This window comes from Epargyreus clarus, unplaced genomic scaffold (assembly GCF_041222505.1).
Source record: "Epargyreus clarus isolate Ecla_fem2 unplaced genomic scaffold, WU_Ecla_fem_2.2 ptg000023l, whole genome shotgun sequence".
Classification (NCBI taxonomy): Eukaryota; Metazoa; Arthropoda; class Insecta; order Lepidoptera; family Hesperiidae; genus Epargyreus; species Epargyreus clarus.
In genome coordinates, this window is record NW_027332230.1 from 2,058,920 (window position 1) to 2,086,691 (window position 27,772).

At 39.0% G+C, this 27,772-nt stretch overlaps 2 protein-coding genes across 5 annotated transcripts; one reads left to right on the forward strand and one right to left on the reverse strand.

Moving 5' to 3' along the window:
* Positions 1 to 2,368: 2,368 nt before the first annotated feature.
* On the reverse strand, positions 2,369 to 14,311 carry LOC140751514 (N-acetylgalactosaminyltransferase 6). Its single transcript, XM_073085406.1, has 13 exons — positions 14,115 to 14,311; positions 13,376 to 13,577; positions 12,961 to 13,012; positions 12,083 to 12,394; positions 10,753 to 10,941; positions 9,626 to 9,803; positions 8,685 to 8,802; positions 8,050 to 8,160; positions 7,469 to 7,627; positions 7,330 to 7,392; positions 7,106 to 7,242; positions 5,072 to 5,183; positions 2,369 to 4,379 (listed from the first exon to the last, which is right to left on the reverse strand). Exons 2-13 carry the CDS (start codon positions 13,568 to 13,570, stop codon positions 4,188 to 4,190), a joined length of 1,818 nt encoding a protein of 605 aa, XP_072941507.1. The 5' UTR covers positions 13,571 to 13,577; positions 14,115 to 14,311; the 3' UTR covers positions 2,369 to 4,187.
* A 367-nt stretch (positions 14,312 to 14,678) lies between these two features.
* On the forward strand, positions 14,679 to 27,237 carry Cnx99A (Calnexin 99A). Of its 4 annotated transcripts, none has more exons than XM_073086022.1 (13): positions 14,679 to 14,892; positions 15,147 to 15,251; positions 16,217 to 16,381; positions 16,807 to 16,956; positions 18,776 to 18,984; positions 20,043 to 20,250; positions 20,868 to 20,988; positions 21,653 to 21,795; positions 21,912 to 22,028; positions 22,422 to 22,562; positions 22,857 to 22,982; positions 25,204 to 25,416; positions 25,833 to 27,237. In XM_073086022.1, exons 2-13 carry the CDS (start codon positions 15,147 to 15,149, stop codon positions 25,902 to 25,904), a joined length of 1,770 nt encoding a protein of 589 aa, XP_072942123.1. In that variant the 5' UTR covers positions 14,679 to 14,892; the 3' UTR covers positions 25,905 to 27,237. The 4 variants fall into 4 exon arrangements, with proteins under 4 accessions (XP_072942123.1, XP_072942125.1, XP_072942124.1 ...); XM_073086024.1 differs by having other exon boundaries at positions 25,207 to 25,416; XM_073086023.1 differs by lacking the exon at positions 22,857 to 22,982 and adding an exon at positions 23,890 to 24,012 and having other exon boundaries at positions 14,680 to 14,892.
* The last annotated feature ends 535 nt before the right edge of the window (positions 27,238 to 27,772 follow it).

The window sequence follows — 27,772 nt, forward strand, 5'->3', positions numbered from 1 at the left end:
CCTTTCATATTTCTTCTCCAAATTCATACACACTTCCCACTTTCCTCACTATCTTCCTTACTTTTCCATGCATAGGTTGTCTGGAAGAGATCGCTGCTTAGCGATAAGGCCGCCTATTGCATACGATTAACTATATAATTGTATATCATTGTTATGTACTGTTGAAGTGTGCAATAAAGAATATCTATCTATCTATTTATCGTGTTGCTTCAGATGGTGATAATAGATGTCGCTGTTAGAATAATATAAATTTTGCAAATGAAGTAGACACATGTATATAATAATACTCTATGAAGTAGACCAAAAATTACGACCATGATGCACCGCATAAAAAAAGATTTATCCGATATATCCAACATTATATTATAAAAAATTACATCTGTGATAACAACTAACGAAATGAACATGTAAATAAACATTGTGGTTTGTAAACTAGCATAAAAATAATGCCGAGTCAATTGAAGGCGTTATAATTACAAGTTGAAGCGTTAGAATTTTATTGTTGTCAGAGCAAGTATTTTTTACATTTAAAAGTTTCTAAGTACGTTTCTACGTTTGAGATCAACTGTCGATGTGTATTTATTGTTTTTATTTGTTTTTTTTTTTAAATTCAAAGAAGTATAACTACTTAAGCGCGTACATAAGTATACACATGATTTTTTTTTATATTATTATATGTACAAGTACACAGTATAGCAACAACCAGGACATATTTTTGAGGCCGATAGAGTTGAATTATATCTCTCTCTAGTATTGCAATATCCACGCGGTGTTGCGACGGTGACTACTTTCCATCAAGTAGCTTTTCTGCCTAATCGTTATCTTTATTATATACACAAAAATATATTACATAGACAACACAATATTATCAAAGCATACATCAAATTAAATCTTATTCAATCACACGATCTACAAAATAGCTCTGTGACATAATTTTGTATTTCCTTTATAAAATTACTATGCTTCATCTTATGTACGTAATGAATCTTTCGTCTGATACCTAAACTAATGAATCAAACATCGTCAGCGTAATATTAATATATTTTGAAATATACATTGACTAAAAGTAATTTCAAATAGAATGAACATAGAAAAATATATCAAGATTTTAAAACATTAAAATTGGTATACAAGGCACGTTACGAAGAAACAGTTTTCCTACTTATAAAAATAAAAACACACGTATTTACAATTCGTCCTTAATTGGGCTTAAGAACTTGACATAACTGTCTTTTTAGCATCCATTAGAGAAGCTGTGACCCGTGTCGGCTGATATCCGTTTCGTACGTCTACGAACATCGAACATGACGGGACGCAGCATTAGGTCGTTTGTCCACCGCCAGCGTCACCGAGCCGATACCGAAAACGACATTATTTCGAGCCGATTTTAATATGACGTTACGTCTATAGTTTGTCCACCGCGACCGATATCGGTTTATTTCGTTTCAGCTGTCACGCGTGTGTCGGTAGTGTACGGACAAGTTCCAACGTGTTTTATATTGCCGGCACATTGGCCTGTCAAAAACTCGGTGCCGATCTAGCGATCACGCCGATCTACTCGAAATATCGGCGGCAGGGATCATGATGTGGACGGACGTGCGGTGGAAAAGCGGCTTTAGTAAATGTATGTACGCTAAATATTTATCAGTATCGGCTCGATAACGCTGGCGGTGGACAAACGGCGTTACGATGTCCCCCGGAAGCCGCCGCGCCATGTGTGCGGATAACGCGTTGGTCACGGCTCTGGGGGGTAGCTACGAAGAAGTCACCCGTCTTGCCACGGATGCTATGAGATTGATGGTTGGCAGAACGTTGAGACATAGAGATATTCTACGCCAAAACGTCAAACAAAGTTTTTGTGTTAACAAAAAACTTAAACTACCGTTAAAATTTAAATATTATGAATAAAATATTATTATTAGATAGATTATATTTTGTAAATTTAATTAATTGTGATAAAAATAAATGATTATTATAAAATATCGGACGAGTTGGAACATGGTATAAAAGTCTCTCCCATAAAACACCGTTCAAACTAGGACGCAGTAGTTCTTAATAATGCTAAAATGCTAAATCGCGAATATATATAACATTATAAAGCAACAATATTCATTCATGTTTTCGTACTTATATTTTTTTTCTATACACACATAAGTATATACAATTATCCTAAGAACATTTACAAAATATTGGCGTTACACTTCTTTTAGCGCTACTCTCTTTCTCTACAAATATCAAGCCTTCGATAATAAGACGTATTTTTAAAGTCCTACATTTAAATATTTTACAGATAATGCTTTAACTCTACTTATTTTATATTAATTACGCCAAAGAAGTATAACTTCATTCGTGCATACATAACTTTTTATATTAATTACGCCAAAGAAGTATAACTTCATTCGTGCATACATAACTACACGCATTTTTGCAATCTCAAAAGAAACACCTATTATTTACATTAATACATAAGAAACATACATACATACATTAGTGTTAGTACATAAGTAGTTACTGGTGTCTTATTAATATAAATTACCAAGTTAAGATTTAAACTACTGCAAGGTTTAAAATATATACCATCATACATATTTGTAGCAGATTGTTGCGAAGATAGAATTAACTATATAAATTACTGTTGAGGCCGATTTTTAGCTACGTCATGGCTTTGTATAATTACATTAACATTTAGTATTGTTTTATCTCGATATACAAGTATAGAATATAAGTATGTATACATTAAAGTACAATATATCATTATAAATTATTTATATTTAGAGATAAAAAAGTCGTATAGTTTATAAATGGCTTTAGTTTAAACTGCTCTAATAATATTTATCTACCGAAAAGTAGATTCCACCACTAAAATTACGGTAACTATATTCAGAGCATTATTATAATTTTGGAAATTTGAATATTTACACATTTCATATAAAATAATGCAATTTATGCAAAAACGTAATTTGAATGTAAATCTATCTATATTTATATGCATGTAAATTTAACAATTCCTAATATTGCTTCTTCTTTAGACAAATCATTTGTGATGTAAAGTACCATTTTGACTTTGGTACAAATGGCTGAACCCATTTTCTCTACTTTATAATATTTTTAACTTGCATAATAAATAACGAACGTAATAGCATATACAATAGATAAATGCCCCGTCCTCTACGGCAATTCCTGATTATCAGTGCCAACGAATTTAAATAACTATAAAAACTAGCTGCGACTAGCTACTTTATTTGGAGATGTTGGATCGCCTTAACTAACCAGGGCTATGTAGGCTGTCTGACGACGTAGTCATAGCTTCATCTTTAAAATAGCGAATATTTATAAATACAAAAAGTACCTTATATTAATTATTGAATATGTTACTATCAACTAATAATTGAATAGCACATATTTTTAACGAAACATTAGTCAGGAAATGCATAATAATTATAGATACGATATCGTACGTAGATTGAACTAAACCGAATCACGGTAATCAACTGTCATTCTTGCCGTATATCGTGGAGTAAGAGTCAGATGAACGTATGTAGAAAAAATAAAAAAAATGTTATTTTTTTTCACAAAACGGTTCCCAATATAGTCCTTTATAAACGACGCAACGCTGTATTTAATGAATAAAATACCGAATAAATAAAAATATATACCTATATTATGTCTTTGTAAGCATTTATATAAAAAGAAAATATTTTTCAAAATTCTAATAGAAGGACAATATATTGATATATATTTTTATTTCAACTACTGTAAATTATCTCTATAAATGATCTGGAAAGTTTGAAGTGGTGAATTTTCACACTACTTTTGCTCTCATATAAAATTGACAAAATGTAGATACCGCTGTTTTGCAAGAATAATGGCACAACTCAAAATTAATTTTCCTGTTAAAGATACAATTTAATCTATATATTCTAATATTATAGTATATCGATATAATGGAATGGTCAAATATAAGTCAAGTTCCGTTTACTAAGTTATATTGTCCACACAAGCGTTTCCTTAAATTATTTTACTATTGTTGTACGAAATACGTGCCCCCTACTGCTCGGATGTAAAGCGACTGGGGCACATGCGCATTGTTTAATTTTAAAGTGGCTCCCCTAGTAAATTACCTTTTTTACTTGTGCCGTTATTCTTGTAAAGAAGCGATACGTTCATGTGCCTCTTACACCGCATACTCAGTAGTCCTCAACAGGTCCGGTAACTCTCATGCTCAAGGAGCCCCACTTGTCCAGCATATCGTGGTGCACGGTGTCGATGGTCCAGCGCTGGGCGTCGGACTGGTCGCAGCGGTTCACGTGCAGCGAGCGCGTGCGCTTCTCCCACTCCAGGCAGTTGTTGCCGTCGCCGGGGCTCAGCTCTTGCGTGTCCTGGAAACGGTCAACAAAATGCACAACTTATTATAAAACAAGTAATAGACTCTCTCTCTTTTTCAACTATTATTCACCCAATGAAAGCTCGATCGAGGGGTCCGAGGTCCTCCTGCAATTCTATACATATAAAATTAAGTACAATTCATGGCACGCTGCGTGTTATTAATTAACGGTATGATAGAATGAAATGTACGTATCACATTTAACAATTTTAATTACGCGACAGTGTGAAACTCTTGCCTTTCGACGGGAGAGTGTTGATGTCAATTGATTTACATATGAGGCATCCTAATGTTCAGGAGTGTTAATGCACCTGTTAATCACATAAAATCTCTATTTTATATGAATTTGGTTACAGGTCCACGGGTGGCACTTACCATCAAGTGGCCTACATGCTTGTCAATCTTATTAAAAACAATAAAAGATCTTAAAGATTCTGACCGTATTTTTAATTCAACTGCGGGGGGTATTGTTTTTCAAGCGTATGTATGTAGGTATGTATGTACTTGCATGTCTTATTCTTTGGCATGCCCTGCAGCCCAAATGGCATGGATTTTAACATAGGAGAGGTCGTTGGACTCTTCTAAATTGTAGGAGTGTTGTAGGCTATACTTTATATTATAAATATTCGGGTTATTATGTTATAATAATTTCTAGGCTTAAATATTGTAATCCATCAATCAACTCACCGGGCGGTACCTCCACAACTGGTTCCCGCCGCCGAGGTGGCAGCCGTACAACAAAATTGGACTTTTCGGTGTAGAATCTGGCAGGTCCCAACACATGTTCCTAGTTTTACACCTGAAAAACGAGAACAATTTTTGTTTCTTTTTGAAGAACTCAAGCATGTTTTCTTAAAACACATAAATTTGAATTAAATTGATAATTTTACAAACCAATTGAGAAGCTAGAGTTTCAACCACTCGGCTATCGGCCACCTGTGCACGAGTATATGCGCATGCAAGTGTGGTAGAACCCTTTGTAATTTGACTACGAAAGCACCACCGTCAGAACTATTCTGCCTAGTAATAAAGAGAGAGACAAACTCATTCAAGACGTTCCAACTTGGGTAGCAACGCATCTGTGACCGACATCGGGTTGGGACTCTTATTGAGGGTTGATGACAGATTTGCATGGCCGGCAGTAGTCACCAGTAGTGTAGTACAACACTACAAGCCCGCACCTGACGTCCTTGTGCCAGCTGAGCAGGAACAGCTGCTCGGCGGCGGGCGCGGCGCTGCATGCGGCCAGCCGCAGCGGCTCGTGCTGCGGTACAACACTACAAGCCCGCACCTGACGTCCTTGTGCCAGCTGAGCAGGAACAGCTGCTCGGCGGCGGGCGCGGCGCTGCATGCGGCCAGCCGCAGCGGCTCGTGCTGCGGTACAACACTACAAGCCCGCACCTGACGTCCTTGTGCCAGCTGAGCAGGAACAGCTGCTCGGCGGCGGGCGCGGCGCTGCATGCGGTCAGCCGCAGCGGCTCGTGCTGCGGTACAACACTACAAGCCCGCACCTGACGTCCTTGTGCCAGCTGAGCAGGAACAGCTGCTCGGCGGCGGGCGCGGCGCTGCATGCGGCCAGCCGCAGCGGCTCGTGCTGCGGTACAACACTACAAGCCCGCACCTGACGTCCTTGTGCCAGCTGAGCAGGAACAGCTGCTCGGCGGCGGGCGCGGCGCTGCATGCGGTCAGCCGCAGCGGCTCGTGCTGCGGTACAACACTACAAGCCCGCACCTGACGTCCTTGTGCCAGCTGAGCAGGAACAGCTGCTCGGCGGCGGGCGCGGCGCTGCATGCGGTCAGCCGCAGCGGCTCGTGCTGCGGTACAACACTACAAGCCCGCACCTGACGTCCTTGTGCCAGCTGAGCAGGAACAGCTGCTCGGCGGCGGGCGCGGCGCTGCATGCGGCCAGCCGCAGCGGCTCGTGCTGCGGTACAACACTACAAGCCCGCACCTGACGTCCTTGTGCCAGCTGAGCAGGAACAGCTGCTCGGCGGCGGGCGCGGCGCTGCATGCGGTCAGCCGCAGCGGCTCGTGCTGCGGTACAACACTACAAGCCCGCACCTGACGTCCTTGTGCCAGCTGAGCAGGAACAGCTGCTCGGCGGCGGGCGCGGCGCTGCATGCGGTCAGCCGCAGCGGCTCGTGCTGCGGTACAACACTACAAGCCCGCACCTGACGTCCTTGTGCCAGCTGAGCAGGAACAGCTGCTCGGCGGCGGGCGCGGCGCTGCATGCGGCCAGCCGCAGCGGCTCGTGCTGCGGTACAACACTACAAGCCCGCACCTGACGTCCTTGTGCCAGCTGAGCAGGAACAGCTGCTCGGCGGCGGGCGCGGCGCTGCATGCGGTCAGCCGCAGCGGCTCGTGCTGCGGTACAACACTACAAGCCCGCACCTGACGTCCTTGTGCCAGCTGAGCAGGAACAGCTGCTCGGCGGCGGGCGCGGCGCTGCATGCGGCCAGCCGCAGCGGCTCGTGCTGCGGTACAACACTACAAGCCCGCACCTGACGTCCTTGTGCCAGCTGAGCAGGAACAGCTGCTCGGCGGCGGGCGCGGCGCTGCATGCGGTCAGCCGCAGCGGCTCGTGCTGCGGTACAACACTACAAGCCCGCACCTGACGTCCTTGTGCCAGCTGAGCAGGAACAGCTGCTCGGCGGCGGGCGCGGCGCTGCATGCGGCCAGCCGCAGCGGCTCGTGCTGCGGTACAACACTACAAGCCCGCACCTGACGTCCTTGTGCCAGCTGAGCAGGAACAGCTGCTCGGCGGCGGGCGCGGCGCTGCATGCGGCCAGCCGCAGCGGCTCGTGCTGCGCGCCGCGCCGCGCGTCCACACACAGCTGCGGGTGCGTGCGCGGCCGGATCTGCGAATATTTACAACATTCCAGGTTGAGTCGGGGCCGACACGACTGACAACATCGACTTTATTTTATACCAATGGTACAACTCACCTTGCCCTCAGCGAAGGGGGGCGGCTCCACTGGTGGATATTTGTGCACTAAATCGAATGCTATCTGAAACAATCGATTTTATTTTAACATATAATATAATCACCCTAATTTTCTTCTTCAATTTCACAATAAAACCCACCTGCGTCATAAACCAGCGGAAGGACTTGCACTTAAGTCTCTTCCGCAGTGCCCTTTGCTCGGAGATATCGCCCGTGTCGATGTTGAGGTAGTGCGGCCGCCGCTTATACAGGTACTGCGCGTACTCGTCCATCCACACCTCCGCTACACGCCTGTAGTTCTGGAAATACGTATAGGTTCAATTATAGTCTCGAGCCATAAAGATTTACACATAAAACATATAAAAACAGACGATGGCTCTTCGGATTTCATTACTTTCTAGTTGACTAAAATCTTCATTCTTCTAACGTATGTATTAAGAGTAGTTGCTCTTGTAATTTACATTTTAGTATCATATATTTGGAAGTTGCCGCAACAGCACTACTTACCTTATGAATCTATTAAGAATTACAAGTAATTATTCATTTCGAATATTAGACTTAAATAGTAAGGACTTAAATAGAAAGCACTATAGCAAGGTATGCAAGCCAACTGACTTATATACGAGGCGACCATCTTAGACCTGAGAAGAAACAGTGCATCGATGATTGGCTTAGTCCTTCCATTTTTAAAGAAAATGTGTCTATCTTGTAAGCTACGCACCCGTCCCACGAAGTCCCCGTGTCCGGGGTTGGGGAAGGGCGCGAACTTGCGGTAGATGTGGCCCACGCGCGAGCACGGCGCGTCCAGCAGCCGCCCGCCGCACTGCCACACCTGACACATATTGCAGTACAACCACTAAATAAAAACTAACAGAAGGCAATCTTCATACAAAGCGGCCTCGAGCAACGCACACATAGACACCGCTCACCGACACGTTATCTCGGGGGGACCCGGGCGCGGACGTGCGCGACTGTCAATCCGCTTCTGACACGCGTTTGGAACTTTTTTGTACAAGAAATGATCAACAAAAAAAGTTACCGTAATTGTACAGTGCATTGGGAGGACCCTCGCCACACATTATACCTGTCTAATAACAATAGTGTTAAGCGCTCAGAGACATACTTGTCTAAGATTACTATGTTCGTCCTCGGGGATAACAACGCATCTTTCGATTCAATCTACACGATCATGTAACTTTGAATACGTTGGAATGTTGTGCCGTGGATGTGTTTTCATATAATTTATAACTGGCCTATCAAACAAGTCTTTTATTTGTAATTACTAAGATAGGATTGTACAAGATTTCTGCATATAAATCAAAGTACTGTTAAAATTTTGCCTATGTTAATAAATACCTTGAAACTCAATTCATATTGTTCCCCGCCCCATATATCCAGGCCGGGGTCGTACCCGCCGAGCTCCCAGAAAAACGAACGGGATATCGCAAACAAACCACCTGCCATTACGGGACTCCTGGAATATAAGCACAGGTTTGTCAACAGATTAGAAGTACATCATATGTATAGTAAAATCCATTATAATAAACATATGCTGAAACTTGTACAGGTGGGTAAGTAAAATATTTAACAAATCGAATAAATAGTTATGTTAAGAGTTTTAATAGCAGTATCCATAACAGTGTTAAGCACTACTGTATTCCGGTTAGAAGAGTGTGGTAAGGAGATATACATATTTGAGGCGTTGCAACTTTATCCACAAGAGTAGCAACGCTTGTGACTGACCTCAGGTAAGTCCATTTTTTTCTGAGGTTATCCACGGGCGGTACTTGCCACATCTACGATGTCATTTAGGTACTACTATGAGGACAGCATGCTCGTTGACCACTTACATATTGTAAATAAAAGAATGAGTATTTTAATAAGGATAAATTCTGTTGTTTTAAAATTTAATAACACATTCTATCCCATCGACTATTTTCGATGTTTACAGATACAAGCATGGAAACTGTTTTATTTGTATACTCCACGCCAAACTTCTAGTCCGCTTTGAAGTCGTTGCGCGCAAGTGTAGTCAGAGAGCCAATGCGGTCAAACACAACAACAAGCATATACTCCGTAGCAACAGTAAGGGCACACTAACGCTATATAAGCTATATAATATATTAAGCTACGTACCCGTGGGCGAGAGCGGGCAGCGGACGGGTGCCGGGGGACTCCCGCGCTGTCTTCGTCCCGCTAATATCTACAATCTGCTGTTGCGACGCGACTCGTTATAACGTCGGACTAGAAGTTTGGCGCGCCCTGTACCTATACAAGTGTATCGGTCGTGGTCTCACTGGAAGGGCTCGGGCATGCTGCGCTCGTCGCGGGGCAGCAGCGGCAGGCGCTTGTAGTAGAGCTCCCAGTCGAAGGCGCCGCGCGCGCCCTCGTCCTGCGCGCGGTACTGCAGCGTGTCGTGCGCCACCACGTCGATGTACGGACACACCACCGTGCGCCCGTCCAGCGCTATCGGCTCTGCAATGCAACGCCGCCGCCCGTTAATCTAAAGCCCGCTCCACATTCTCGCGAGAACGTGAGAAAAGCACGAGAAACGAGAATGTGAAGCCTATACGAATCGGGATTTTCTCGCGTTCTCGCGATATTTTCTAATAAAAATAAGTAACTGATTAAGTAGTAAATTTATATTTTTTGTTGTATACGAATTCGTTTTGTTGGTTACGAATTCTCTTTGTTTAGTAATTACTCGGATTTGCCTCGAAAAAGTTATTCTCGCGAATTGTTGTCAACTTTAAATCTGTATTAAAGGAAACTCCGCGCATAGAATGTTGAAAATCTATTATAATGTCCTAAAAATAACCTTAACTAAGTCGTCCATAAAAATATAAATTCGTGGAGAACAAAACGGCCGCTTTCGAATTATTTAGAAAAATTAGGCCAAAAAAATTGTTAATACGCGAAATGTTTAAACGAATGTATGGCGGGAATTTAACTGCCAAATTAATATGAAAAAAGTATGTATTTACTTAAAATTGAGGTTTTTTCATTAGTTTGTCATTTATCATTACTTCCCAGAATTTGATCCTTATAAGCAACATTATCAGATAGTGGAATAATATAGAGGGTGTATTTTTTTTCAAAGTGAACTAGTTCGATTTCCGGCTAGGGAAAAAGCTGTTTTAAAAAACTAATGATGCAGGTTTGGTTTTTATCAAAATCGGCCTCGTAACTGCTTCAGCATTTTTCGCTAATATCGCTTATAATTTTGGATTTGCCCCTGAAGGCCTATTTGAAAAATTCAACCTGTATATCCAGGTGAAGAGTAATCTAGTAAGATACACTCACGGAGGAAGGTTCGACCCCTGCAGTAGACAATAGATGCCTAGCAGCGGAGTCCAGTTAGGTGACTCTCAATGCCAATAAGACTGACTTATAAAATAGCAGCTGAAGCGTCGATGCCACTCACCAAGCAACGGCGGCAACCAATTAACATTAGCCTCTGTGTGCGAGTCTAGGAAGACGAGCACGTCGGCCGTAGCGAGCCGAGCGCCGGCGAGCCGCGCGGCGATGAGCCCCGCGCGCGCCGCCAGACGCACCACGCGCACCTTGGGCAGCCGAGACGACACGTACTCGTCCAGCTTCGCCTTCAGGAACTCTGCGGGACACCGCCTATTGTACTTATATAAGCTTCTCTAGTAAAAAAAAAACAACGCTTTCTACACTGCTATCCCCACACTAGGATGCCCTGCGTCGTTGGTGCATCAAAATTCATCATTCAAGTATCTGTCTGGTCGGGGATCGAACCCAGAACCCTTTACGCCTTAGACAGTCATCATGACCGTTCGAGGCAGATCGACAAATAAATACCGTATATATGTACATCGCTAGTAAAAAGTCTCATTTTACTATTACCCTATATTATTGAATTAACTTAAACAGTTACATGTACATGTACAGTATATTATAAATGGTTATATGCAAGTGGCAATACCACAAATTCTGATAACACATTTCTTTAAATAGGAAAAGAGAACAGTCGTCTTTGTGGATTAACCCTGGAGCCTATAGATATCATTAAACAAAATTATATGTAGACACAATTAAACGTGAATACTATTCAATGCATATTCAACTAGTTATCTTTATAAATACATATCAGTTGCAAATGTAAATATATCCAAATATAAAATATCAAATATCTATAAAACATCCAAACTATGTTCAAAACCAGTTGACGTTAATTTCATGCTTCATTTACTTTAACATCGCTATGATACTAAATACACATGACTACATAGAATTGAAAAATATTTATCGCATTAAATGAAACACCCACCCAATAATAAAAAAAAACATGTAGTCACTAAAATTGAAATTGTATTTTATTTATTTCCAATGTGTTATAAGAAATTATATACCACTGAATAAATCCCAATCCAAAAATATGTATCAAAAATTACATTTTTAATCAATGCTTAAAGTGACATTCAATATCAACATTAACTGATAATCTAATAACGAATATTGTTTATCAATTATATCAATGAAACCGATAATCAATAAAATAATCCTATCAATTCCTATCTAATCCTAAATATAAATTAAAACATGAACTCCTAATTGAAACAAAAATAAAAGAATAACACTTCAGAAATAGTTATTACAATAAACCCACTGGCCTAACACCAACTTCTCATCGAGATTGAATTGAAGGCAGGAGCAAATTCTATGTGGAGGCAGCTGAAACGCACACTAGCCCACTAAGCAAAGTGCATTTTAAATCATAAGTATCCTACCTTTAGTACTTGCATCATCAACCAAGAATATCTCCTTAATCAGGAACTCTGGTGATCTATTCAGGACACTGTAAGCTGTCCTGAGTAAAGTACTCCAGTGCTCATTGTGGAATGGTACCACTACACTGACAGTTGGGAGAGACTCTATATAGAGTCGGTCCTTGCAGGCCTTGTGGCGGATATCCGGTAGAGACCGGTTAAGTGCTATCTTGTCACTAAGCGCTCCATTAAAGCCATTAACAGCATACAACTTCTCTTCCAGGTCTTTCTCCGCACTTGATAAATGTGCAGGTTCCCCATGTTCACCAATACCTATAAAAATGGTTACAATTGAAGGAAACTACCAGCTGAATGGCTATTGAGTTCTGATTTAAATTGCTACAAATTTGTTTGTTATCACTACATTTTTTATATTGTAATCCTGTTGCCCACCAACATGATTAGACCATAATATTAATATTCCAAAATAATATGGCTTTTATATCAAATTACACATTCTCCTCATATAACATATAGGTAGTAAACTAATTTATAATGAAAAAGGAAGCCAAATTACTTAAAGACTTAACATCCACATAAGAATGGATTCATTCATTTAATTCATTCTTATGTAGATACTAATTTGCTATTTAGTTGGTAGCATAAGTTCTTACCTATGCTACCAACTAAATAGCAAATTAGTATTGATTACATTTGACATCCACATTCTCAATTCAAACTTCAGCTGTAGACATATATCTAAATTATGAATTAACAATTCTATTTATTTTCATTAATATATATTCACCTAATCAATGAACATAAGATAATTCCACCGAACTATTCAGTTAATTATCTAATGTTACAAAAATTGTGTTGATAATGTTATCTTCACTCACCAACACGTTTCATTTCCTCCTGTATTTGTTGATAATTGTGCCAATCTATTTTCTGTAAAGAAAACATAATTTTTAAATGGTCTATCACTTATTGAAATATTTAATAAATATGTTACATTTTAGCGTAATGTACATGTATAAATGTTTATTGTATATGTTACTTAAAGTTCATGTTTTTATTCAGTATGATGAAAAAAACCAGTCTATTTCATTGATAGTGCAGTGATTAACACAACACAGCTATCTTCTGGGTATCTCATCAGAAATATATTTTTATAACATGACAGCAAATTTTCATGTGGTTAAAGTCTGGTTGACTTTAAGGGATTGCGGTCCATAATGTGTATGTATAAAATGTAGTTGTGACAGAGATGTTCCTAGAGCCAGGATAACAAATACTAATTATACAACTTACTTTAAGACTCGTAGGCACAAAGTAAATATTCCCATTATCAAGCTGGCGATGTAAGGCATCCTTCACAGCTATAATACTCTCAGGGGTGGTCACTTCACCGAGTGACTTGATCATATACAGTAGTATGATGAACAATGTCACCACTATGAGGTTACGGAGCCTAAGCAGCCGATGGAAGTATCTTCTAATAATCATGGGGAGACTGAAAAGTTATTACATATGTTGCATAGATTTTGACAAAGGTTATTTCCTGCCAGACCAAGCCATCAAACATAGGAAGTGGCCCTGCCTTACTAGACTTTGTTCAGAGATAATTTGAAAATGCTTAAAAAAAATGCTAAACTTAAACTAAATTGCTACTCAGGACTATACACAGCGCTCTGTCCTATTCACTTGCAGGTTTAAATATAAATACAAAAAAAAACCAATATATCTTAAAGGACATAGTGTATTTTAGTTGTAATACAATTGTTATTAATATTTAATATTATACAGACTAACCGTTTATTGCCTGTAAATAGTTTTACTTTATTATCCCAATAATTTAGTCCTTTGAACCGTGATCATAATAAATTAAAAATACGAATCAAAAGTACGAATCAAAAATACGAATTAAAAATCAAATCCAAAAGTTGCCGGTATAATACATTAGTAATTGGATAACAAATGATTATTACTGTATTCCTGGCAATAGTTAACTTATATTTACATTATTTAATGCAGATAAACAACTCCTTACCTTGTACTTTTTATAACTAAGTAAATACTAAATACCGCACTTCGATTCACTGCTTTCTATAACGATTCATATATGAACACTAAAGTCATTATGTTACATCGCGGATATTCAAGGAGAACTGCTATTTTATTTTATAAAACACATCAAAACATGATAACACAATCGCTCTGCGCTTTGGAACTCTGCATTTTGACAACCAATTGTCAATATTGTCATTAACTATTATTGTCAATGTCATACATATGTCATAGCCAAACATTGATTTCATTATCATAACGCAGATTATCTTAATGCTACTGATATAGTATTATTATATTATATAATTAGAAAATTAAACGGTTTCTGCTTTGACGCTAAATGTTCATCTATTCATATATGTATTTATATTTATTTAATAAAGACATAAAAGCATTAAATAAATAAGCTCTTGTTAACTATGAACGCAACTTAATAGTGTCATTTCAGTATCCTGACATTCGCCGACAACTGTTTCTTTGTGATTGGCTGTTCAAATAATAATAGCCAATCGAAACCGTCGAATCACAGACAATTCAGCAGGCCTCGCACTCGATCAAATATAGGGAATAGTCAATAGAGTTGCTCTTGCACCTTGCTTGACGCTCTTGTTGTGCATAAAAAATAATTCAACTCGATTTGGCTATTTAATGTGCGTATATCGCATATAACAGAACTATACAATTCAGCCTTCCCAAGTGTACTAAAACAGAAAACTAATCTATGTATTGTTGACAACTATTACTGAAAAGAAAAGAGCGAGGTTAGAACAAATGAAGTAGCATTAATTTTAATACATAAACGATGGTGATTTGATGAAAAAGCCCGGTCCAGTATGTATGTTTTTATTGAGGATATCCGTTATCCGGCACCCAGTGTTCATTTTCGACCGATGGCTCGATCGGTAGTTTAGTTTTTACAATTCAATTAGTGAACATTGGCATCCGTGGCAGACCGTGCGCGGTCCGTAAACACAATTTGGAGAGTGAGTGAAATAAAGTGTTATTTGTTTTTCAGATGGCTCGTTTTTCAAAAAGATTATGTTTAAGTGCCCTGCTGCTTGTTGCGGTATCTAGCATCCGCGCCGAAGAGTCCGTATCTGACGACGGAGTTACCGTAGAGGTTAGTTGTGAATAAACCTATTTGACCTATTTTTTCTAATTTGTATTCTTTATTTACTGAGACCTGATTTAAAATTCAGATGCGTTACAGATAAATATGCTATTCATTATTGATTTCAATATACATAAGTCCTAACATTATACTAGTGCGACATTTATTTACGAAAATCAACGAAATTTAACTTGATTCACACACTTAATTTAATTATTGATGACATTGAACGTACCTAATTAAAGACCTAATTAGTTTTGTGTATGCAATTTTAATTACAGCATTTAATTTTATACATAGAATATGCGGAAATATGCATTAATAAGTTATTTTTAATTTAAATAGGAATAATATTGAATCAATGAGGATAAAACATTCATTATTAAATGGAGGAATGAAGGGCAAATTATATTTTAAAAATTATTTATAGTTTTTGGATAAAACTGAAAAGTAGAAACAATGTTGTACAAAAGCTTCTTAAAATTTTGTTTAAATATTCCATGATGGCAGACATACAATAGACAAATATCTCAGTTATCTAGGCCATTATGATAACTACAACTGAATTTCCCATTTCTTTGATAACAATCAGATAACAGAGGTTTACAATAAGATTACACACTGATAAATGTAATACAATAAATATTGCCAACTGCTAATTATGTATTTTATCAAGGAAGCATCAATAAATATTGCTATATGTACCTATACTATATGTACATCAACCTATATAAAAGTAAAAAACATAACCCTTCCTTGGCAGTCGGGTAAAAATAGTCACCCCAAGAAACCATAAACTTTATTAAAATTATCATGATATTTTGCTTTATTCGAAGGGCTTAATTATTCACAAGTAAATTACAATATATCTTTGTATATTTAAAATTGTTTTCTTGCACAATTAATATTAATTACATTACGTTTATGTTGTCAACTTCTATGTCTGCACTAATACAAGTCTTATCTTTCATCAGGTTGAAGAAGATGACGAGTACAAGACCCCACAAATCAACCCTAACAGTGTTTATTTGACAGAGCATTTTGATGATGAAGCAGCTTTCAAAAAGAGGTGGGTGAAGTCAGAGGCTAAGAAACAAGGTGTTGATGAAAACATTGCCAAATATGATGGTAAATGGGAGGTGAGTACCATGCACTATTATATTTTACCTGACTTGTATTTATTGAATATAGCTCAAAATTACAAATAAGGGTACAATTTGATACTTTGACTGCTGTATTCATTTAAATTAAGTAGCTGTATTATTTTCTTGGTATTCTCCAAGTCTATATAAAAAGAAACCATCTATTAGCACAGTATACAAGGGGAGATTAATAAGTTCAGATCCCGCTTTTATCCTAGGCAAGGTAATATTCAAATAAGAGGAACATTTTTTCCATTTCATGTTAGTACAAACTCTTACAATGTCACTGGAGTGGTCACAATTATTTAAAACAATCATCACCTATTAATGATCAGTAGCATTGTTGGTGTAAGTCATTAATATAAATATCATCTGTCTGTATCATAATTGGACAACCAATACTAACAAATTTTTTTCAACAGATCCAATCACCGCTGCGGAGGATACTTAAAAATGACTTGGGTCTAGTATTGACAACAGAAGCAAAACATGCAGCTATATCCACTTTGTTGGACAGGCCCTTCGAGTTCAAAGACAAGCCATTGGTGGTTCAGTATGAAGTCACCATGCAGGTATGAATCAGTTTTGAATAAATGAAATTTGATTTTGAATATGGTATGATTTTGAATGAAGCATAAGTCACTTTAGAGTTTCTACTCTCAAATTGTGTCATGATGATTTGCATGTGATGCATGCTTATAAGCAATAACATAATTATACATTTTAAATAACAGCATCCTATTTTTAGAAAAAATAGTACACATTAATAATGTTATATCATGAACATATAATATCATATGTTTATTGGTATTATATCCATATTATATGTATGCATATTTATAGGCTAAGAAAGACAAAACAAGTTCAGTACCTTCTTTTTGTTCAACAACTGATTGCCTTTTTTTGTTTGCTAGCTAAGTATTTTGTATCGTGAACATGTGTAGGATTCCGTTGTAAAAATAATATGCAGCAAGTAGGATCAAAAATCATTAAGTATAATATTGATGTCTATATTGTTCTTAATGGTTTTGGATTCGGAAATACGGATTTTGATTTCGGAAATTTTTTAAATTCATTATTTAAACAAGTATAAGACTTGTTTAAATAATGAATTTTAAAAAAATCCGTTTCAAAACTTTTTGTCGAGATATTTTAGTAATTAATGTAGGTATAGTAGCGACACTCACATAATGCCTGCCGTCGCTAATTGGCTTATCGGCTCACGACTACGCGTCTGACACACTACACGAACTGTACTAGATGTCGTCGATACTTTCAAGAAATATGAAAGAACAAGGGAATATTACGTTAGGTGCAATGTCTCGTGTCTAATCTAAATAGATGTATACTTTTCGAGCCTCGGAGGAAACCCTAATGCTTATATAGCAACTTACCAATTTTATATTCAAATGTCTAGGTGACAAAAAATTTACTATGTTTAAATCTAGAATGTAAATACTCAAAAAATGTTCATGTTAATTAAGATACTATTTAAATAAAACTGAGCATTATATAATATGCCCTTGATGATGATCTCATATTACGAACTCGACAGTGCTCTGAAAAACCGTTTCAGTTAGTTGGTGCTCTTACATAAGAAATAACGCTTTATACATTACATTCAGAGCCTTTCATTTGTACTGCTTTTGCCAAATACAACACAAAAAACACCTAATTTCCGAACAGAAGTCTGTTTATAATTTAAATATTTGCTTGGCGGGGTATTAATCCTTCTGTTTCGTACATGAAGTCGGTTAAAAAAGGGTGGCCACAGCACACGCAAATCATCAACTAATCATAAGTCAAAGTGCGTTGTGTAAGGTAAACGAACCATATGAAAATATCACAAAGAAATGTTTCTAAAAACGTCATACGCGTAAACAGATGTTGGCAAGGTACCAGGATATCGTTCTCGGAAGCTCTTTATTGCTTCGCCCTATAAATAGCTATGCGTCAACGAACTGCATTGCTTGATGATTAGCGAAAATTGCTAAGTAAACACGTAAAGCCTTGATAATCGAAATTTCAAAATGTAAAGGATACAACATCCTTCTCCACCGTCAACCCATTACTGTCCCCTGCTGAGTACGAGTCTCCTCAATATGGAAGAAAGATTTTTAGTCAGAATTCACCGCACTGGCCAATGAGAATTTGTTTATTTCACACACCTTTGACAATGATGGACAACCTGAATTTCAACTTAGGCCAAAGAAACGTTTCAGATGGATATTTTACGAGTTAGCATGGGTATTGTGAATGATGGTTCTGCACTCATAGAAATTTGTGAGAAAAAAATATTTCTATAATGATAATTTCTTACGCACGGCTGTGCGTCCACCAGTTATGATTTAATTGTAATATAGACTTGTAATATTGCGATTTTTTTTTCAGGAGGGTCAAAACTGTGGCGGTGCGTATTTAAAGTTGCTATCTAAAGGCACTAACACGAAAGCGGATCTGCGCAAGTTCCACGACCAAACGCCGTACACGATCATGTTCGGGCCGGACAAGTGCGGCAATGACAACAAACTGCACTTCATCTTCAGGCACCAGAACCCAAAGAATGGCAGCTTCGAAGAGAAACACAGCAAAAAACCTACGTAAGTATCAGATGGTAGTATTCTTACAGGTGCAAGATAATTTTAGGACTTGGTATTTGGGGCTTTAAAAAAGTGTTTAACTGTTTTAATTTTGATAAATATTTTTGCTAGAGCGAACAGTAAAGGAATTGTGAATGTAAGAGTTTTCTGTTACTCCTATATACATATTATACATGTACGTATGTTTATATGTTACTACATATCCTCAGTTTATATACCAATCAAGAAAAAACGTTTCAAATAGTAGATTCGTATTTTTGACGATATTAATGTAATGCAACGATAATAAAATAATAATCTAAATAAATTAAAATCAATTCACATTTTCTAATAATTATATTACCTTAATTTCGTTCCACACAGTAATAATAATAAAAAATATGTTTTATGGTAGAAAATTCAAATGTGATAATGGTAACACGATCCAAAACATTTTTTTGTCTTTATTTTTAAGTTTCAAAACTGATTATATTAAATTTCGTGATCGTGATCGAACTCGAATGTTTTCTCGTTTTCATAGCACGTTTGTTAAATTGTATGTAGCTGTTAAAGATTTTGTTTTTGTTGATTTTGTTAAAGTTGTAGTTTCTTGTTAATTTGTTAAGGTTTACAATACCTGTAATTGTACTTTTGACAATGACATTTCTGTGTTTACATTTTGGTCACCTAATTATGAATCAGACTATAGTTTGCTTAAGTCTTTAATTATTCACTCTTTTTTAATCACAAATAGTTGAACTCTTCTTTGTTTTGAGGCGGTTAATAATATAATAATAATAAATTTTTATTTCGAGCGACTGATGACTCATATTTGTTAGTAATACAGTTATTTCCTATGTTAGTACCTAATCTAATCTAACAAAAATACAATGTGTTTCATTGCCGTGCGTACGTGCCGTGGTTAAGTGCGTACAAGACAAGCGGATGCATATTAAACACGAAAGCTGGCTAGACGCACGGCTGTCCGTCTCCGTGACAAACCACTAGTCTCTAGGAGTAGTAAGAATTAATCTATTTTTAAATGTGTACAAAAATAAATTAATTTTCACGTTCTGCAGACAAAGGTTGGAGGACATATACAAGGACAAGGAGCCACACCTCTACACGTTGGTCGTGCGGCCGGACAATACGTTCTCGGTGCGCGTGGACGGCGCGGAGGCGAACTCGGGCTCGCTGCTGCTCGACGTCACGCCGCCCGTCAACCCGCCCGAGGAGATCGACGACCCTAACGACGTCAAGCCCGCCGACTGGGACGAGAGAGAGAAGGTGATTTGTCAACATTTTAATGATGTTGCAATGAGCAGTGATACCCTAGTGGTTAAGAAACTCGGCCTCGCGATCGAGGGGTTCGAGGTTCGAATCTCATGTACCTGTGATTTTTCAAAATTATGTGCATATTAGAAATTAATTATCATATATAACATAACGGTGAAGAAAAATATCGTGGGGAAACCTGCTGAGAGATTTATATAAAAAAGGTATGTGAAGTCTGTCAATTCACACTTGGCCAGCGCGGTGGACTATGGCCTAATCCTTCTCATTCTGAGAGGAGACCCGTGCCCAGCAGTGAGCAGTAATGGGTTGATAATGATGAAATGCCAAACAAACATGCAGACCAGTTGATGGTCAGTGGTCACGGCCACTTTAAGAGGTTTGGATCCATGTGGAATAGAGGTTCTTCCTAAAGCCAGCCTAAACTCAAACTAAGCTGTCAAGAGCAAAAACGTATATATGGAATAATTATCAACTATGATATTTAGGGGCATGCTTGTTTGTTACTTCTACTCTATTGTAAAAAATATATATTTTGATTGATCTGATTACCTGACTTTTTAGTAATTGTACTGTTTTCGAAACTTTAAACAACCGATTGCATATTTCAGATCGTAGATCCTACGGCTACGAAACCCGACGATTGGGATGAGGAAGCGCCCGCACAGATCGTGGACCCCAATGCAGTTAAACCTGAAGGCTGGCTCGACAACGAACCTGAAATGATCCCAGGTATGCGACGTCGTCATAAATTATAGCTTTTCATTGTAACGTTAATCAGTGATCACTAATTATTGCTCAAAAAACAGATACATAAAATGATGGTGTTTACAATGATAGTGGTTCCTCTTTGTATATCCTAAGGGCATGTAATTTTTATACAAAATTATCATTATTCTAGAGTTTGACTCGTGTATCGTTTGGCTCAAATATTTAAAAAAAAATCGTTATAGTGGTGTGTGAAAACGTGTTTTTATGTATTTAATTGTGAAAAGTATAGAAACAGGCATTGCATCTAGTGATGTGCCGAGTCAGGTCAACTTGAGTCAATACTCGAGTACTAATAGTGGTACCTGTGATACTCAAATACTGACGGTACTCGTACACCACAACTGCTACTTGTACAAGTAACAACTTGTTAAATTTTGTTCAGTGAGTGGCCTATTTTTTTTTTGCTTTTCCATGCTATTGGACTGTGTGTTACAAAGAACTCGAGTACTTTGTGAATACTTTGGACTTGAGTACTGACTCGATTCTTTTTTATATGAGTACTAACGTACTCGAGTACCAAAAATGGCCGACTCGGCACATCATTATTTGCGTCTGATGTTACGTAATCGCTACCAATAGTTCTAATACTCTTTAGAACACTAACCACCTTCATACCCTCTGGTAGACCCGGAGAGCACGAAGCCTGAGGATTGGGATGAGGAAATGGACGGCGAGTGGGAGGCGCCGCTGATGGACAACCCCGCCTGCAGCGCCGCGCCCGGCTGCGGCGCCTGGAAACCACCACTCATCCCCAACCCCAACTACAAGGTGCTCCTATTATATCACTAGTTAAGTGTAAGATATTTCTTACACCAAAAAATACTCGCTTGTGAAAATTTTTATTCACCTTTAAAAATCATATCTATGTGTCGTCGTTCCCGCAGGGCCCGTGGCGCGCGCCGCTGGTGGCCAACCCCAACTACCGCGGCAAGTGGGCGCCGCGCCGCGTGCCCAACCCGCACTACTTCCGCGACGACGCGCCCTTCCGCATGACGCCCGTCGTGAGTACCGCAACCGAACTAATGGCCCACCTGTGTTCAATCTATACAGTAAAAAAATATTCGAAGCACATCCTTTACAAGATCACAATGTTGAAATATGGAATAAACTTTATTGGGTTAACAAATTGTACACGTACATATAACTTGTGTTTGTTGTTGTCATTATTATAAATAAGTTTTGATTATAAAAAAGAAACAACACAATGTTTAATTTACTTAATGATATGCGTTTTTGAACTGGTCTTATATCATCTGTTTTGATTGGACTTTAAAGTCAAAACAGGCAATAATCAGAATAGACGCTTTACTCCGAAAAAATAAAAAAATACATATAGAGGTTGAAAACTTGATAAACTAATCGCTCGTTCAACATTATTTTGTCTTTCCCCCTAGCACGCGGTCGGTTTCGAGTTATGGTCGATGTCCCCTATGCTGCTGTTCGACAACCTGATCATCACGGACGACGAAGCGGTGGCTGAGGAATGGGCCCGACAGACCTTCGCGCTCAAAAAGGCTAAAATTTCGAGTGACTCGGTAAGAAAGATAGAACTCTTCATACAACAGCCACAGTGGCAGTGACCACTTGATGTCAGTAAACGATAGTGTTGGTATGTCGCCATTATATCATTTTGGGGCACGTTACTTAATGAAGGAGGTAATTAATGTTTCTCCAATTTATGATAAAAAGTAACCGCTTAACATGACATAATATAGACACTGTATAGTTTCTTACTACTTAAATAAAAATGACGGTAACGTCCACTTTGGTAGATCTGGTCTTAATATATAATCTGTGGTGTGTATGTTGGTATGAGCGTGTTCCGGCAGTACTCGCTGTGGGGCCGCGTGTTGCGAGCTACCAACTACCGGCCGGGCTACTGGGCCGCCTACGCTATCTACTGCGCCATTCCAGTCTCCATCTACATCGCCTACCTCGTCAAGCGCTCGCGAGAGGTCCATGCTCCGTTACACGTCGCCTACTGACCGAATAGATTCGTAACAGTTATCTGATTGACTCAACCTGAGTTTGTTGCCTTGGAGAAATTTGTCGACCAATGGAATTTATTTAACGACAAGAAACATGTCTTGCGTTACGAATCTGTTTGGTTAATTTGTTGACGAAGCCTTTTTAGTGTGGATCTGCTAGAATCGTTTGAAGGTGGTAGAACCCTTTGTGGTTCGACTCCGGCGGCACCACCGCCACACTTATTTCTACCTAATAACAGCAGTGTTAGGCGCTGCTGTATTCCGGTTTGAAGGGTGTGGTAAGGGAGACAGACTTTTCCGAGTCGTTCCAGCTAAGTCCTCAGGGGTAGCGGCGCATCTGTGGCCGACCTCAGTTAGGAATATCTAATCCTATCTGGGGTTGATTACAGATGTTCATGGGCGGCAGGAGCCACTTAACATCAGGTGAACTGCATGCTCGTCTGCTACTCATATATTATAAAAAAAAAAAACTGACGTAAAAACCACTACACTGGGATCTACGAATTTGGTATAAGTTTGTGTAAGCTATATTTCGGTGTGATGTTTTAAGTAGTGTTTTGTAGCCAGTGTTGCTAATAATAGAAATAACAACTTTTAATATATGTAGTTAATAACAAAAAAAAAACAATTACAAAAATGGATACGTTTTTGTTAATTATTTCTGGTCTGGGCGACCTTCTTTTTAAAGCCGTTGTTTTCATAATGACATTTTTGGTTTGGATGACCTTTATTTGCCGCGAAATGTACCGATTATAGGAACTATTACAACATTTATAACCTTATACTATTATAACGTCGAGCTTACCCAGTCGTATATTTCTGTATAAGCAACTCTGTTAGTAGTGCTAGTCGGCTAGTTACCGTGTGTCGGCAGGAGTCTGCGGTGGAGCGCGCGCTGCGGCTGGCGGGCGCGCACCCCGCGCTGAGCGCCGCGCTCGCGCTCGCCGCCTTCGTGCTGCTCGGCGCGCTCGCCTACCTCTGCTGCGGGCCCTCGCAGGTAACGCGTGCGCCACCGACACCGCGCGGAGGTGCCGCGGTCGCAGATTGGAGGCAGGCCCTAAGGACGATCGTGGGGGCGGGCCGCTATGTAAGGAACGACGTGTCGGAGCGCGACCTCGAGGTTCCGACCTTGGACAGGTTTGTGGCCGCGTTGGCCATCGTATGTCCGCACGCGCTGACGATGGGCCACGTGCCCATCTGGAGAGGCTTCGCGCCCCTCCAAGGTCGCCCGCTCCCTCGTGAACTCGAGGGACAGTTGTCCTCCGACCACCTGGAGAACTGAAAATCTGTACACGCAGCCTAGCACAGGTCACTTAGAGGACCGAAAGCTGCATCGCTGCCTCACGGCAGCCAACGACACCGATAGGCAGTGTACCCACTGAGGAGATTGCCCAGGTAAGGAGGGATTCCTCGAGGCCCGAAAACCTTGCGCCACGCGGCGAAGTCACACTGCGGGATAGGATGACCTTATAGCTAGGTAACAAATTATACCTCCCACCATCAGGGGCCGACCGTCCGCTAGGTAACGACGCGACAAGTACCGAACCACAAAGAGGGTATCCTCGAGACCCGAATTTCCTGCCCACCGCTCTCATGTTGACACTGCCGCAATATATATGTGTACGCCAGGGGGGTTAGACGTCCCCAATATATATAGGTTACAGATTGCAGTAGTGATTGAACCCTGTAAAGTTTTTATCTATTTTCGTTATAATTTTTGGTTATAACAAAAAGTTTCAAACTCGAAAAACCCTTTTTCAAGTTGGCGGCCGAAAGACAAGAGTTGTAGCCCCACAAAATTGAATTTAACTTCACATTACCTACCGCCCCCCTCCTTTACATCCAAAAAATAAAATGTTAACCTTTAACTTTGGACACTCTATGGCAACAGGTAAATATAAATTGATGTATGTAAACGCTATCAATAACAAAACCATTTCTAGGCGAGTATAAATATAGTAAAAATTAGATTGGCTAAATAATTACAATACAGCCGCTACTGTAGAGTATGAAACTACATTCATTAAAACTGTACATGAATTATAGTTCGCGTAAAACTGCTAGTTCGCTTTGAATATAGAAATGAATCGCGTCGCGATAGCAAATTGTTAGCACCTGCTCGCAGCAACTTCAGAGCGGACTAGCAGTTTGGCGTGGACTAGTTAATAAATAAATTTAAAATATACAGCAGGACTCAGATGCAATGACGAAGAAGACTGACGAGGTGACGGAGGATGACCCGCACGTTTCGGAGGGTGAGGGCGAGGGCGAGGGCGAAGACTCACCGCGGCGGGGTAAGGCGCGGCTGGAGGACCCCGCGCCCGCGCACGACTCAGAGGCGGAGCCCGAACACGACTCCGAACAGGAACCCGAGCTGGAAACACAACCCGATTCCACTGAGGTACTTGTTTAAACATCCTAAAGTGAGACAGTATGAAAAACTCTACACAATTTTTTTAACTCTACACGATTTTTACTTATAAGGTTGGCCAAAGTTATGTATATTATTTTAGTATTCAAGATGTTAAAGCAAGAGTTATGGGAGGTGGGCGTCCAGAAAAGAATCGAAATGTCTCTTTACGTGAACGTATTAATAATTTTATTTAATTTTTTCACAAACTTGTAACAAAATATGATAGGTACAGTCACTTTCCGCCATGGAGGTGCACTGTTCCCATGGCGCACGGCCACCTGCACGAGCGACGCGCCTCGTCAGCGTTGGCCGTTCCGCGAAGGCGCGGTGCAGCGTCAGCACAGTGTAGGGCTGTTCCTTACACGTAACTCAAGTAATAATATTTATATAACTTTGTCCCTCAGAACACAAGTCCTCTGGTGGCGGAGGCGGGCGCGGGCGACGCACAGCGAAGGCGCCGCGTGCGCAAGGAGTAGCGGCGGCGAGACGACGCGGAAGCGAAAGCGGGAGCTATTTCATAATCATTTTTGACCTTATTTCACATTTCGCAACCTTCAATAGGCATGATGACAGTATTAAAAAATCAAAGAGTAAATGATTTGAGTAAAAACAATATATTGAAAGGACTCTCAAAAATGACCCAGTGTAGACAAAAAAAACTTTAAGATTTATTATATTTTCAATAAATTGAAAGTATAAAATACTGCAGTCGGCAATCTTGTCTGCAACGCTAATCGGGGCGCGAATGACGTCATTTTTGGGTATGTCATTTTTGTATGGGATGTTCTAATGTGACATCAACGGACGCCATGACACTCGCGAGCGTTTTCGCGCTTAATTCAAAATAAATATAAAAATATGCTATTATTTTCGTTAATACTGAATTTATTGCAGAAATAATACGATTTTTGGAATCAGTAGTCACGTACGTACATTATAGAAGAGGTTTTCAAAATTTGTCATCATGCCAATTCTAAGTAGATTTCTTGCAAGTTAGTACAGATTTGGTATTTCATATAACATTTCAATTTTATGAGAGTAACTGAAGTACTTAGAATAGGTGGACTATTTTAGTACCTTTGCCGTTTGATATTTTACACGAAAAAAAATCACATGTAACTAATCGTATTAGCACTCTCGTAAAATAATGACAGGCGATTTTCTAGCCCATATCTTCTGGGGTCAGGACTTTAGTTTTCCCAAAAAAAAGGGCAAGACATATTAATACGAAATACATTATTCGAGTGACGGATTCTATTATTACGGTCTAATGAGTACAATTTTATTAGACGGATAGGACTTCATGTAAAGTTTGTAAAAGATAAAAGCTCCCGTAACACATTGTATTCCAGAAACCGTGGATCTCGACGGAAAATAGAATAGTCTCACGTACTTTGCATTTCTTGTAGTTATGTTTCTTCGTTTTTTACTAGACACTTTATCTTTCTATTTTTCCTTTTTTATTTTGTATGAGATGCAAGAGAAGATGTAGTCTTCAACATTATAAAGCTACTTTCTCATTTTTTCACTCACCTTATTGCGATAACCTATATTGTATTTGTTTAAATTGAGTTGCAGTATATCTTCATAGTTTCTTTATAACATCCTTTTCTCTGATAGTCACATATTTCGCATATTTACACGGACTACTCTGTAATGTTTGGAATAATTATTGTACACAGTGAAACTATTGAATATAGATTATGTATTTCTGATGCGTCTCATACGAATTATACAACATTGACATGAACGTGTGCTGTTCGCACACTCCGATCTAAGATATAAAATATGTCTAGATATCATGTCGCCGGGTCGCCTGCTGTACTTGACTCTAATTTAACTATATCTGTAGTGAAGAGCCTCGTGTGGCGTCACAGATAATATAAATGGCGGGAAATACGATTCAGTCCAGTCTAAACATATTTAATATCTTTGATATCTATGCACTTTTGTTTGCTTACCAAAGATATCTGTTTTTTTTTTTTATTTTCATGAACAAATGTTGCAGATATATTAGTTTTTTTTTTATATTTTTAAGTCTTATTATTTGTATTATTCGACGTCCAACAGTTGTAAGATATTTCTTTCTCCTATATTTTATTTTAGTAAAACATATTGATTTATAGATACATCGGTGTGGATTACATATTTGATAATATATTGCTATAATATAAATTATTAATTAAATAATAAATAGACAATTGTAGCTAGTTTATTGCAGTTGTGTGATCATTACTCCATTTAAGTATTTATAGACGAATGTTTAATATATAACAATATAAAATAGTATGTACTATCTATATGATTTGTATAAATTTGAGTGTTACGCATGTAGTGTCTATTC

Coding starts and splice junctions, on each gene's coding strand:
- LOC140751514 (XM_073085406.1), bottom strand. CDS start 13,570: ATGATTATTAGAAGATACTTCCATCGGCTGCTTAGGCTCCGTAACCTC. Junction 9,804..10,752: donor TTGGTTGCCGCCGTTGCTTG/GTGAGTGGCATC, acceptor GTTGCATTGCAG/AGCCGATAGCGCTGGACGGG. Junction 7,243..7,329: donor CCCCCTTCGCTGAGGGCAAG/GTGAGTTGTACC, acceptor AAATATTCGCAG/ATCCGGCCGCGCACGCACCC.
- Cnx99A (XM_073086022.1), top strand. CDS start 15,147: ATGGCTCGTTTTTCAAAAAGATTATGTTTAAGTGCCCTGCTGCTTGTT. Junction 16,382..16,806: donor AATATGATGGTAAATGGGAG/GTGAGTACCATG, acceptor TTTTTTCAACAG/ATCCAATCACCGCTGCGGAG. Junction 22,563..22,856: donor CTAAAATTTCGAGTGACTCG/GTAAGAAAGATA, acceptor GTGTTCCGGCAG/TACTCGCTGTGGGGCCGCGT.